Source organism: Arachis duranensis, chromosome 3 (assembly GCF_000817695.3).
Source record: "Arachis duranensis cultivar V14167 chromosome 3, aradu.V14167.gnm2.J7QH, whole genome shotgun sequence".
NCBI lineage: Eukaryota > Viridiplantae > Streptophyta > Magnoliopsida > Fabales > Fabaceae > Arachis > Arachis duranensis.
In genome coordinates this window covers 23310289-23323447 of record NC_029774.3, presented here as the reverse complement: position 1 = coordinate 23323447, position 13159 = coordinate 23310289, and the positions used below count along the sequence as shown (strand labels likewise).

At 35.9% G+C, this 13159-nt stretch overlaps 1 protein-coding gene and 1 non-coding gene across 2 annotated transcripts; both read left to right on the top strand.

Annotated features, from left to right (window-relative positions):
* The first annotated feature begins 326 nt into the window (after window positions 1-326).
* Window positions 327-399, top strand: TRNAR-CCU (transfer RNA arginine (anticodon CCU)). The gene has a single exon. It is a non-coding gene; the product is annotated as a tRNA-Arg (tRNA).
* LOC107478061 (uncharacterized) lies at window positions 349-10889 on the top strand. The gene is made up of 19 exons (XM_016098184.3): window positions 349-1091; window positions 1231-1305; window positions 1797-1947; window positions 2422-2490; window positions 2583-2755; window positions 3146-3283; window positions 3796-3921; window positions 4787-4885; window positions 5168-5288; window positions 5365-5428; window positions 7472-7526; window positions 7602-7726; window positions 8420-8493; window positions 8632-8681; window positions 8783-8869; window positions 9758-9808; window positions 9880-9963; window positions 10458-10508; window positions 10731-10889. Exons 1-19 carry the CDS (start codon window positions 729-731, stop codon window positions 10812-10814), a joined length of 2040 nt encoding a protein of 679 aa, XP_015953670.1. The 5' UTR covers window positions 349-728; the 3' UTR covers window positions 10815-10889.
* Window positions 10890-13159: the final 2270 nt, after the last annotated feature.

The window sequence follows — 13159 nt, the reverse complement described above, 5'->3', positions numbered from 1 at the left end:
GCGCTCCTGTTGCTAAACGAGCTCTTTCTATTGCTAAAGGGAGACAGGCTGATACATTGCAAAGAAGAGACAACAAACGTATCAAATAAACATAAATTTCTGTATATCTATATAGAATTCAAATGTCAAATCTGTACAATAAAACGACCCTAATTATAATTGGATCCATCAATCACCAAATTCCGTATTGAGTAGATTGATTACGGTTCAGTTTCGTTAAGTATGCCGAAGAGGCAAAAATGCTGATGAAATCGGGATATGGGAGGGGTTACGACAAACAACTAAAATTTTCTCTGAGACAGAGAAAACACCACATAGGATTATTAGCGCCTGTAGGTCAGTGGATAGAGCGTCTGTTTCCTAAGCAGAAAGTCGTAGGTTCGACCCCTACCTGGCGCGATGTTTTGACTTTTCATTTCTATTGTTTTACCTTTTTTCGAAGAGCTACCTTACGAGATATCCATCTCCAATTGTTAGTGATGCAACTAAGGCTTCCTAAAACCCTCTCTCAGCAAGACCTCTTTCATCACTATTCCATGTCTCAGTGACACCATTTACCTTTTTTCGAAGAGCTACCTTACGAGATATCCATCTCCAATTGTTAGTGATGCAACTAAGGCTTCCTAAAACCCTCTCTCAGCAAGACCTCTTTCATCACTATTCCATGTCTCAGTGACACCAAAACCTTCGAGTTCAGAGAGAACAACACACTTTAACTCTGGGTACTCATGGCAGGTCCTATCCTTCTTCGTTCTCTCTGGTCCTCCACAAGAAAATCCGCATCTTCTTTCAACTGTTCCTCTTCTCCTTCCTTTTCTTCTTCTAGATCCTTCCTCTACCGATTCAATCACTTCTCACGCGCCTTCTCTGCCGCCGCACCTGCCTCTTCCGCCACCACATCTGCATCTATCCCCGGCGGCGCACTTGACCCCAGCCGCCTCCGCAACGTCGCCGTCATTGCGCACGTCGACCATGGCAAGACTACGCTCATGGATCGCCTTCTCCGCCAGTGCGGCGCCGATATCCCCCACGAGCGCGCCATGGATTCCATCACGCTTGAGCGCGAGCGTGGAATCACTATCGCTTCCAAGGTTGGCGCCATTTTTGTTTCACTGTCGAGTTGAAACTTTCCATTTCCGCAGATTTCACTTGTTATGTGAGAACTATTCTCACTTTCAATGTTTGAATAGGTTATGTTGATTTTTAATGTTATTTCTTTTATTTTTGAAGGTTACGTCCATTTCGTGGAAGGAGAATGAACTGAACATGGTTGATACTCCAGGACATGCTGATTTTGGTGGCGAAGTAAGTCTCTAGTTTCATTCAATTGGCTTTTAGAAAGGTTACTGTTCTAAACGTTATAATAGTTCATCAAATCAATTTGCAAGTGTTTTTATGCAATGGGAATTTGGAGTGTGATCAATTAGTATATAACCTGCTTGGTCATTGAAGTGTTTCTTTCATTGTAAAGATGGTACTCCTGGGTTCCTTCTTATCTTTCATTTTGCTTGAATCCGCAGTTGTTAAGAAACTTGGAATAAACAATCCTCAATTAATGAAGAAAGAGAATAGTAGAATAAATTTTAACAACTTTTTACATATTTAAGGGTATAATTGATAATTCAATAATAAATTCCATGGAAAAACTGAGAGTGACAAACATTTCTGTTTCTGAAGATTATCCTTTATAACTTTTTTCTTTCTTATTGAATGTGAAACATTTCACTGAAAAGTGAAAACTATATACTGGTTGTAGGGCTTGTGCTGTTCTCTCATTTTCTTGTTTTGATGAGTAGGTTGAACGTGTTGTTGGTATGGTTGAAGGGGCTGTTTTGGTTGTTGATGCTGGTGAAGGTCCACTTGCTCAAACAAAATTCGTTCTTGCAAAAGCCTTAAAGTATGGTTTGCGACCTATTCTTCTGCTAAACAAAGTAGACCGCCCTGCAGGTACTCCTCTAGTTCTCTGCTGTCACATTACATCCAGTAGTGTTTATGTATCATTAAATGTGGTAATGATGCTGTGCATATACATAAAGTAAGCAAAGTTGAAGGAAAAAGAACTAAGATCTTTTTCCGTCATTTTGAATGCCATCTGATTTGGCAATCCATCCCTCTTGATATTTCTCTCTGTTTTTGAATTCCTCTGAGGTGGCATACATCCTCTTCCTATTTCTCTTTGTTTGGTCAGCCCTATGTTCAATGGTAGGCATTCCCACATGCCACATTTTTCACACTGAAACAGTCAAGTTACCCTAAGACAGTCTCAGATTCTTATTGTCATCAGCAGCCAGAAACAGGTGTTATCTTGGTTATCACTGGAAAACAAGAAATCTTTTTTCTGTCTCACCAATATGTTATTATTTGCACCATTTTGGTACTTTATATTTGTGATCTAATTCTTTTAAGTCATATATTTTGTAGTTACTGAGGAGATGTGCGATGAAGTTGAGAGCCTGGTGTTTGATCTATTTGCCAACTTGGGTGCTACAGGTAAATGGAAATATCTGATGTTTTGATGCTTGGTTGTTCTGTAACTTCAAATCCATTTTCTGAATTTTATTATTGTTATTGTATTTTTATAGAGGAGCAACTAGACTTTCCAGTTCTTTATGCTTCTGCTAAAGAAGGATGGGCATCTACCACGTTTACCAAGGATCCTCCTGATGAGGCAAAAAATATGTCACAATTGCTTGATGCCATTGTTTCACATGTCCCACCACCAAATGCAAACATTGATGCACCTTTCCAGATGCTGGTTGGTGTTAAAAAATTTGTCGAGTTTATCGTTATAGGCTGTGTACTGATAAGTTTCCTTTTGGGGTGTTATCATCTTCAACAATGCGGTTTTTCTTTTCTTTTTGTTGGCAATGAACTTTCCTCATATCATTAAGTGAAATTTTATTGAGGGTTCATACTATTCAATTTGATTTACCCTTGCATTTTGTTAATTTATTAAAGTTAAATTCCAATTCCCTGTCTAAATCATCACAAGTCACAAGTAATTACAAGGTTCCACAAGTTAAAAGAATAGTAGCTTTAGTAAATTTTGGTTTCAGTTTCTTTCTTTTGTATCCTCTTTAAACTAGTTGCTTTGGTGATGTTTACTAGGGATCAGTGAAAAACCATGCTTAATAGTGTTTTTCAGGTTTCAATGATGGAAAAGGACTTCTATCTTGGTCGAATTTTAACTGGACGCGTATATACTGGGGTTGTTCGTGTTGGTGACAGGATTCATGGATTACGTAATAAGGACTCTGTTGCTGAAAAGATTGAAGATGGAAAGGTTTGTGCAACTATGAGTGGATTACATCTCTATAGTTATAGTTGTAGATGGATGTTATTAGATTGGTTATGGTATTATGATTGGTAAATTACTAAATTATAAGATCTAAATTCTCTTAGCCATTTTTCATCTAATGTGTAATTTATTAAATCATCCTATGAAAGCATTTTATTTTCCAGTTCCGTTAGTGTATTCCTAGAAAGAGAAATGTGTTCTTTCTTCTTCTCCTTGTTTTCTTATTGTTGCTTCTAACCTATCAACAAGAGAACTTACATCTTGTTTAGAGTAGCATTAATGCTACAATGTGAGTGTGGAATGTTTTATTCCTTTTAGGGTGTCTTTTGGTACCACTGATATTCTCCTTATTTCTTTATTGTTTCTGTAAATTCAATTGCATATAAGCAAGCGGATTTACATTTTATGAGTCTAATAGTATTTCCACGAAAAGAAACATTACTGGCATTGAATCAGAACAGGCCAGCTTTAGTTTTATATTGTTTTCCATCTTTTAGGTGGTGAAACTGATGAAAAAGAAGGGTACAAACATGGTTCTAACAGAATGTGCTGGAGCTGGTGATATAATTTCAATAGCTGGCTTGGCAAGTCCATCAATAGGCCACACAGTGGCAACAGCAGAGGTATATATTTTTTTTGTTCTCATCATACTTATCCCTTCTCCGAACCCTGCATATGCTTTACACTGGGTTGCCCTTTTTTTTTAATACTTATGTCTTATAGGATCATTTAACTTTGTGTGAAAAGGGCCATTGGTTGTTGATGGCCCTAAAGAAGTTTTACTAAATGAGAAGATAATGTAGAAAAAGAGGATAAGATATCCTCAGATTGATACAACATCTACAACCTAAATGATAAACCTTGTGACAATGCATCATCTTTTTGAAAATCAACTGGAGTTGGGGTGCTGCCAATTGTAGAGAAGATGGTATAATCTCACTTTAGGTGGTATGAACATGTTCAGAGAAGGCATGCGGAGGTTCCAATTAGGGGAGTTGATCAGATGGAAGTTAGTTCTATGGCTCACAATAGAGGAAGACCTAAGAAAACATAAGAGGAAATTATCAAAAGAGATTTAATATAAAGGACCTAAACATGTAACTGAACATCAAATATAAATCGCCATTGTTTAATTTTAAATTAATCGGTTTATTCAATAAAAAACCTAGTTATTTTTTTTGAAAATATTTTAGATATGCTAGTTTCACCAATTTGAAGTTTTAATTTTTACATTTTCTTTTAACATGTTACTGGAAATTTACTTGATGTTAAAATCTGCTCTTTATTTTTGGATGATCTCTCATGAAAATACTAACTTAATGATTTAAACTAACTATCCATTTGTTTTACTGGTTGAGAAGAATGATAAGCTTTATATATTTTATTATGTTTGTATTTGATTTATACACCAACTTTGTATGCTGCATTTTGAGAATCCTACTAGCTTGAAATTGATGACTTGAGTAACATCATGATTTTATGTCCTAGGTTATGTCTGTATTACCCACAGTTGAATTGGATCCTCCTACAATTTCCATGACTTTTGGTGTAAATGACTCCCCATTGGCCGGTCGAGATGGTACTCATGTAAGTAGTTTTACTTTTAACTTCTTTGTGGCCTTTAGTTTAATGTGTTTTATTAAGGAGGAGGTTTCCAAACGCATACCTGGTCTTCTATTGTCTTTGGAGCAGCATTCTATAGTTTTTTGCTCTAAGTTCTTATGTTCTTGTAGTTGTTGATCAGTGTATGAAGCAGACCTTCTATTGTCTTTGGAGCAGCATTCTATAGTTTTTTGCTATAAGTTCTTATGTTCTTGTTGTTGTTAATCAGTCTATCAAGCAGATAGGTTAATGCTGAAATTTTTGTAGTTGACTGGAGGAAGAATTGGTGACCGACTGATGGCTGAAGCTGAAACCAACCTTGCCATAAATGTGCTTCCTGGCTTATCAGAATCATTTGAGGTTCAGGGAAGAGGAGAGCTACAGCTGGGTTTGTTCCTTTCTCTTAAACTGGGGTGATCCTTACTGTGATTTCAATTGTATTCTGATGGCATGTATGTTAACAGGTATCCTAATTGAGAACATGAGACGCGAGGGATTTGAATTATCTGTGTCTCCACCTAAAGTCATGTGAGTATTGAAGTTATTAATAATGCTCCTTTTTCTTTCTTGGTGCCTGATTAAATGGTCCAAAGTTGTTTGGATCCCTGAAACTCCAAATGAGACGTTGAAGAAAAGTTATTAATTTATACTTATTTTATGTTTTCTTTTAAAATTTGTTTGTTATTTTTCTTTTTTATTATTTTCTTTTGTTTGTTTGTTACTTATCCACATTTTTTTACACGTCCATGACACAAGACTGCCATTGACCCTAATACCAACACCAACAAATACTCCATTAACAACACGAGCAATAAGAACAGGAGCCCTAACTCCACTCCAATAAAAACCCAAAATTTTTCTTGGCTGAATTCATACAAATTTGCATAGGCTATTCTGTGCTTATTATCAATTGAGACTAATGAACTGAAAGAACACCAAATTCGATTGAGAAATTTGAGAAATTGGGTGAAATCAAAACTCCAATTGTGGTAGTTCATCGTGTCTTTGAGGTATAAAGAAGCCACAAATTTAAGGCTAGGTTTTATTCGTTGTTGAAGCACTCTTTGATTATGGATAGAGAACACTTTACAATGGGTGCAAAATGGAGTTCAAATCAGGCCTTCAATGGCAGAACTCGATTTGGGGAGGAGGATGGCTGCTATTGTCCTTTTTGATGCGTGAGTTATTGTAGTTGATCTGAGACTTTTAAGGGTGTGGCTACTGCTGAAAGTGAAATTTATGTCAAGATTTGGAGAAGTTTGACATTCTTTGAAGCAGTCAACATTGAAACTAAAGGAGAAGAAATTAGGATGTGGTGGATGTCTTTGACAAGGGAAATGATAATGGTTTGGTATGTGGTGGTTAATGATGGAGAATGATGGATGATGATGCTCGGTGGTGGTGGTAGTGGAGGGTGAATGGTGTTGTTGGAAAAAGTTGGTAGATGAAGGAGAGAAGAATGAAAATGATGGAGGCAGAAACAGTGCGTTGGATTAGTGGAGAAAGAGATGAAGAGTGGTAGTGGATAAATGGAGGATAAAATAGGGAATTCATAACTATATAACTAAGGATATAATAGATATTTCAACAATTTTTACAATTCAGTATGGATGTTTGAAACTCCAAATATCTTGGGATCACTGTAACATTCACCTTCTTTCTTTTTCCTCCTCCCTTAATTTTCAGTCTTGACCAAGTGTGACTTAGCATGTTTAACACGCATATGGGTTTGGCAAGCTGTTTAAAAACCAACTAAATTCTGTAGGCTTTCTTGCACTTTCAGATATTTTGATTTCAACTGTTGAACAACTCTTGTGAATATTTAAGCTACTTGGTAGATGCCTAGCAATGGTTGACATCACAAATACAATTCCTCATTCAAGATTTTGTTTGCCTTGAACTAACAAGACACAAGTCTGGTTATGATAGACTGAAGTTAATGGCCTGTTAGAATCAAACTCACATGCACTTGATCATTAGAGTAATACACACCAAAGACCAACATTTTTTGGGATGTCACAAGTAGGATGCTCACAAATGGTTTTTCATATCTCTTATCAGAAATTATAGGGAAAACATGGAACAGGATGTCAGATAAATGTAATTAATGTGGTCATATCCTGAGAAGTGCAAAACACTAACCTAACACTCCTTTTTGCAATGGTATTTGAGATCAAGTCTAGTACAAGTCCATCCCAATAACATGACTAACATAGTAAGTCCTAAAACAACCCACATCAAGAATAACAACGAATTAGCATGGTGCTTGTGTCTTTGGGTGGATCTGGTGCTGGTCAACGTTTGGTGCCATGAGGCTTTACACACACCCTTGCTTTTATCTTAAACTTGTCTTTTATTTATGTATTCTCCAGTCGTAATGCATGAAACTTTTTCTTGTCATCGAATTGATCTTGAGGGGTCTACCAATGTAAAATATTTGATCTGTCGAAATGTTGTATACTGGTTGGTGGTCCACTGATTTTGATTTCCAGAATATATACATTTTTTAGAGCTCACGTTTTTCATTTTCTCATGCTTAATAGTTGAGGTTCTTTTCTATTACTTTATTAGGTATAAAAGTGAAAATGGTCAGAAACTTGAGCCAATAGAAGAAGTCACAATTGAGGTAATAGCAATTTGATTTTCACATTATTCTAATCCGAGAGTTTGGTTGGCTAAATTCATGTTGGATCTATCACAGGTAAATGATGAGCATGTTGGATTGGTAATGGAAGGCTTGTCTCACAGGCGAGGCGAGGTCACAGACATGGGTCCTGTGTCAGGAGCTGTTGGTCGGACTAGACTGACTTTGACTTGTCCATCAAGGTTAGTACAGTTGTTTCTATCTATCCATCTATATCTTAAATATTTTTTATCTAGTATTTATCCCTATCCCATAGCCCATGGGGAGAGGATTGAGTGAGAAGCAGTAGTTAATTGTGATTGAGAAGAGTAAATTTGCATTGTTGGATCTTATATCAATGGTCAAGGGACAAAGGAGAGAAAAAAAAGGGGGGGCCTGGTTTCGATAGAATCACATTGGTCTATCATTTTTCTTTCTTTTTTATCCATTGTGCTTTTTCTTCGGATAAGGATAACATGTTGCAATCCTTGTGGTTTTCTTTTAAATATTGCTCTAAAATGGCCAGGAAAGAATATTGTAAGGGAGAAATCTCTTATTAATTGCCTCTTAAATAATTAAACATCAGTTAAATAATCTGACCTAATTTTTATACTTTCCACTCAAATAGAGTTTTTGCCGGTGATTCAAACAAGGTTTGGACGTATCTTACTACCGAAGTCCATATTTTTGGTAGAGGGCTAGAACTTTATCACAGCCTATTGATGTAACTGAGTAATTTGAGCTCATGGAGTTTAGCCCCATGGCTGGTAATAAAATATTTTTACATTGTGACCAATTGAGACATAAGTTTTTTCACAACACACTTATAGTGAAATCAAATCATGTGCAGCATTCAACAAGTCTAACAAGTAACTTCTTCATTGTTGGTTGTTCAGGGGCTTGGTTGGTTACAGGAGTGTGTTCAGTAGTGACACTCGTGGAACTGGATTCATGCATCGAGCTTTCCTTTGTAAGCATTCTCCATATGCTTGATTATCTTGCTAACTCCTTACATCTTTTTTTTGTTGTTGTTGAGAATTTCCATGTTTATAATGCAGCCTAGTTTAGCATCAGGCTTATTTATGTATGTATCATTGTTATTTTGCAGCATATGAAAAATTTCGAGGACCTCTTGGCAATGTTAGAAAAGGAGTACTGGTAAGTTTGTCTACTGCTGTCCTACTTCTGCATTTCATGAGGGTAGTATGGCCCCAATTTTTAACACTGCACTTATCATGTGTCTTTTGCCTTTTGTATAGGTCTCAATGGGTTTTGGTACAATCACAGCTCATGCATTGATGAGCTTAGAAGCACGTGGGATTCTTTTTGTAACTCCTGGAATGGAGGTTAGAATTTTCCATGTTTTTCATGTATTATGGCTATGTTCTTGGTCCTTACTACATATGCCCCCCCTCGCTCACAAACTATCTTTGTTTACATTTGTTATTATGCATAAATTATTCATGTGCCCATTGCCTAAGCTTAGATTTTCGGGAGAGTTATTTCACAAAATGGTACAAGATCCTTTGTAACCAGGTGGTATTGAGTTTCATTCCTTAAATGCTCATGCTTCTACATTTCATATTTAGCACAAGATAAGGCTGGCTTATGCCTTGTTCACTTTTTAAGTCCGAATTATAAAGGATTCTTGCATGAGCTTGTGTCATAAAAACACATATTTTTGTGAAAATAATAATAACCATTCAATTATTTCACCTGACAGGCTAACATTTTAACCTGTTGGGAGCGATAGTTCATGACAATCTCTATTGTCATTTTGTTTTTCCCACTAGGGCTGATCATGAAATCTGCTCACTACGCATGTTTATTTGAGATGTGATTTTATTTTTATATCAGTATGAGTAAGCACTGAGTCCATGTTTTCACTGTAGCTACACTTAGGATACCCACTTATCTGAACACAGAATTGTATCATATTTCTAAGATGGATTGTTGTAATTACTCGTGTTCATGGTCTTGTGAGAAATTTATACTGCATTCTCCTTTTTATTCCACAAGGGAGCTTGGGGAAGCCAAATAAATATACTTTAAACAAGAAGTTTCACTTATTATATATTTTTAGTTTTGGGACAACAATCTAGCAGTTACTTTTCCTGCTAAATACAAGGGTTCTTGATTTTTCATTGCTTAATGATGTAGTCTAGCTTTTGCTTGTAGTGCATCCATAAGGTCATTGTATATGCTGCCTGTAATTATTGTTCTTGGTTTTACAGACATATGATGGGATGATTGTGGGAGAACATTCACGAGACACAGATCTTGATGTAAGTATTCTTATCCTGAGTGTAAGTGTTATTTCAAAGTCAGTGACTCACTTACAGACTTGATATTGCAGATCAATCCGGTGAGAGCTAAAGAGCTTACAAATATTCGTGCTGCTACCAAGGATGAGAATGTGAAGCTGTCTCCCCCACGTCTCGTATGTATTTATGTGCCAGAAATTTATGCTCATGTCTTCAAGACACATGAGAATTTTGATAGTATATAACCTTGTAGGGTGCATGGATTCCTGTGCATTCATACATTAGATGTCTGGCAATGAGTTATAGCTTTCCTCATTCCATGTTCCTAAGTATCAATTTCTCAACTCATAAACAGCTGAATTTATGAACTTGTGTCGACCTGAATAATGGCGAACTTTAAAATTCAAATCGGTATTCATATTCCTACTGAATGGTGAAGAATTTTGTAAGTTGCTATTTGTATGGGTTAGTTTTGAGTATGTCAAATGGTGAAGTAGTGAACTATCAATATGTTCTGGTTATCCCAGAATGTTTCAAGGAACCCGGCAGGTTTCATGTTTCCTTTAGAGTCTGCATGACTTGAAGTATTTAGTGGAAAAGCTGCAATATGATTATGGTGTTTGTTCTTAATTTATAACATTCTTCTTATCTTGTGTTTATGCTGCTGCAGATGACACTTGAAGAAGCTATAGGTTATGTGGCTTCAGATGAGCTTATTGAGGTTGGTTTTAGCTTGTGATTCACTCTTTCATAAAACCATTCACTTGTATTTTGTGATGAAAAGATGCATCTCCTTCTTTCTCAAGTCCCTTTCCTTGAACCTCATTCACAAATCACAACTATGTCCGATGAATTGTGTCTATAATTCCACTGATTCTTCCAGTTTCATAAATGAATTTGTTTATGTTAATTTTTTCTTGCGTTTTCTTTTGTTTTTGCGAAGGTTACCCCAAAGGCCATCCGTTTACGGAAGAAATATCTTGACGTTAACAAGCGTAAGGCCATGAGCAAAAAGCCAAAGGAATGAGGAATGAGGATTGAGGAGTTTCACTCTCCATCAAATTTTGTAAGATTTAATTTATTCGGTGTATGGTATAGTCATTAAAAAAAATACCTAAATTCAAGTAATGTAGTGCAGGAACTGCAAAAAGAAAAATGATATGGTTAGTGATAAGGTAACTCAATTTTGTATTTCTTTATAAAATAGGCAAATAATTGGCAAAAAACAAGTTGCTAATTTTTATGTAATAGCAAAATACGTTAGTGTAAAAGCCATGAATACGAAGTAGTCAGAGATGAGAGTTTATTTACTTAATATTTTGTTAATGGTTTTGCTTGACATTTATGTTTATTTATTTATTTTTTGGGGGTATATACATTTGGGCCGTTGGTGGTGTGTGTTTGATGCTACAGAGCCTTACGCTTAAGTCGTAAAGCGGATGTGGCAAGGTATTACGATCTCTAAAAGAAAAGGATACGCTTAAGTCGTAAAGCGGATGTGGCAAGGTATTACGATCTCTAAAAGAAAAGGATACGTACATAGATATAATTGGATGAAATCATATCTAGGAGCCTTGAAGGATAAGCTAAACAAAAACGATAAACAAAAAATCGTGTCACACTCGCATGGTTATTTGTAAAACGGACAGGAAAAAAAAATCAAAAGGAAGCTGAAAACATATATACATATCAGAGTTTCAAAACTTAGATAGCAAATTCCAGTCTCAACTTGCAAAACTAAGGCCGACCAGAGTATATGATTATATATATATACAACTTAAAATAAAACTCAAACTAAAAAATAAACCCCTGTATCTCCAAGTCGACTTCTAGGAGGGACAAAACACAAAATGTACATGTGGAGATTTTATAAACATGTATACATAGCCCAAAATCAAAATATGACAGTAAAAAAAGTAGTTCTTCGCTTGTAAGGAGGATATTCAGACGCTCAACGAGGTGTCTCTCAACCTGCATCTGAAAAACAACAACATAGTACGGGATGAGAATCGGATGTTCTCAATATGGTAAAGGTGCTTGCATAGTTAATATAAAAGGTCTCGGGCCTAGAACTTCGACACTCAGACTTCATCTTAAGGATTCAACTAAACCAGAATTAGGTAAGTTATCTAAAGTATTCAAGTTCTGAATCTAAATTTAACCTAACATTCTACTTTCTGTCACTTCTAATCCTCTGAATCACCCGTAGGACAACCTTCTTCACACCTCCGCCAAAAGGAGTTTCTCAGAAAACATACACATACAATTCAAGTAAGGAAACACAGATAGAGAAGCATTTACAGCAAGTAGAACAAGTAGCAGATAAGCAAAATTTAGTAGTTAAGCAAATTAAAACAACACACACTCAAGCAAAGCAAACAAATGCATATGATGCATGCCTGTCCTATGGCTGATGAGTCTCATCTGTCGGTTATACAGCCAACCCGACAAGTCCTGGTTGTTAACCATTGAACAGTCCCTCTGTGCGCGCATCCCCAAGCTCAATAATATTGCATGGAGTCAAACTCCAAGCTCAAATATAATATTCCATGGAGTCACACTCCAAACTCAATAATATTCCATGGAGTTACACTCCAAGCTCAATAATATAGTATTCCATGGAGTTAAACTCTAAGCTCAAATATAATATATATATAACTCTCTCAAATACACAAGCCATATAATAATCTTTTTTTTTAAAATAACACTTCAAATCAAAACTCCAATTCTTATAGAAATTTTGGCAGTATCTCCTCTAAAACTCGAATTTTTGCCACCCTTCAAAGATCCCAACTACCAAACCAAACATCTCTCAATCATTCAAATCATTTCCAGTAACAAACTATTTTAAAATCAAACAAATACCAATACTAAATCTTTTTCCAAAACTAACCAACTTCAACAGCAAATTATTAACAACAGCTATACCACACATTTTATTTCATATACATAATCCATCAATTATACATTCAATTCATTCCTATCTTAAGGTCTTCTAGCCTAAGTTTTCACGTGACATTAAACATTAACTACGAGAAACCAAAACCATACCTTCGTACGGAATCAAAATATTCAAAGTTCCAGAAAAACTTTCTGACAGAACTATCGAAGAAGAAAACGTCCAGAATTGTCTGTACCTCCTAAAACTCCCGTTGACCAAACCCAAGAGATAAAGGAGTTACGTCACTGACAACTTCCACCGATCAAAAGTGGTACCAACGTGTATATGAGGAGGATACAAATACTTTTACCGAATTAAATTTTTTATTAGAGTTACGGATTACAAGAAATCGAAGCTGAAAGTTCGAAGGGATTTACGTTCTTTTTTTTTCTCTTTTATATGTTATTCCCTCTCTTTTTTTTTCTTACGGT

Coding starts and splice junctions, on each gene's coding strand:
- LOC107478061 (XM_016098184.3), top strand. CDS start 729: ATGGCAGGTCCTATCCTTCTTCGTTCTCTCTGGTCCTCCACAAGAAAA. Junction 8,494..8,631: donor CATGCATCGAGCTTTCCTTT/GTAAGCATTCTC, acceptor GTTATTTTGCAG/CATATGAAAAATTTCGAGGA. Junction 8,870..9,757: donor TTGTAACTCCTGGAATGGAG/GTTAGAATTTTC, acceptor TTGGTTTTACAG/ACATATGATGGGATGATTGT.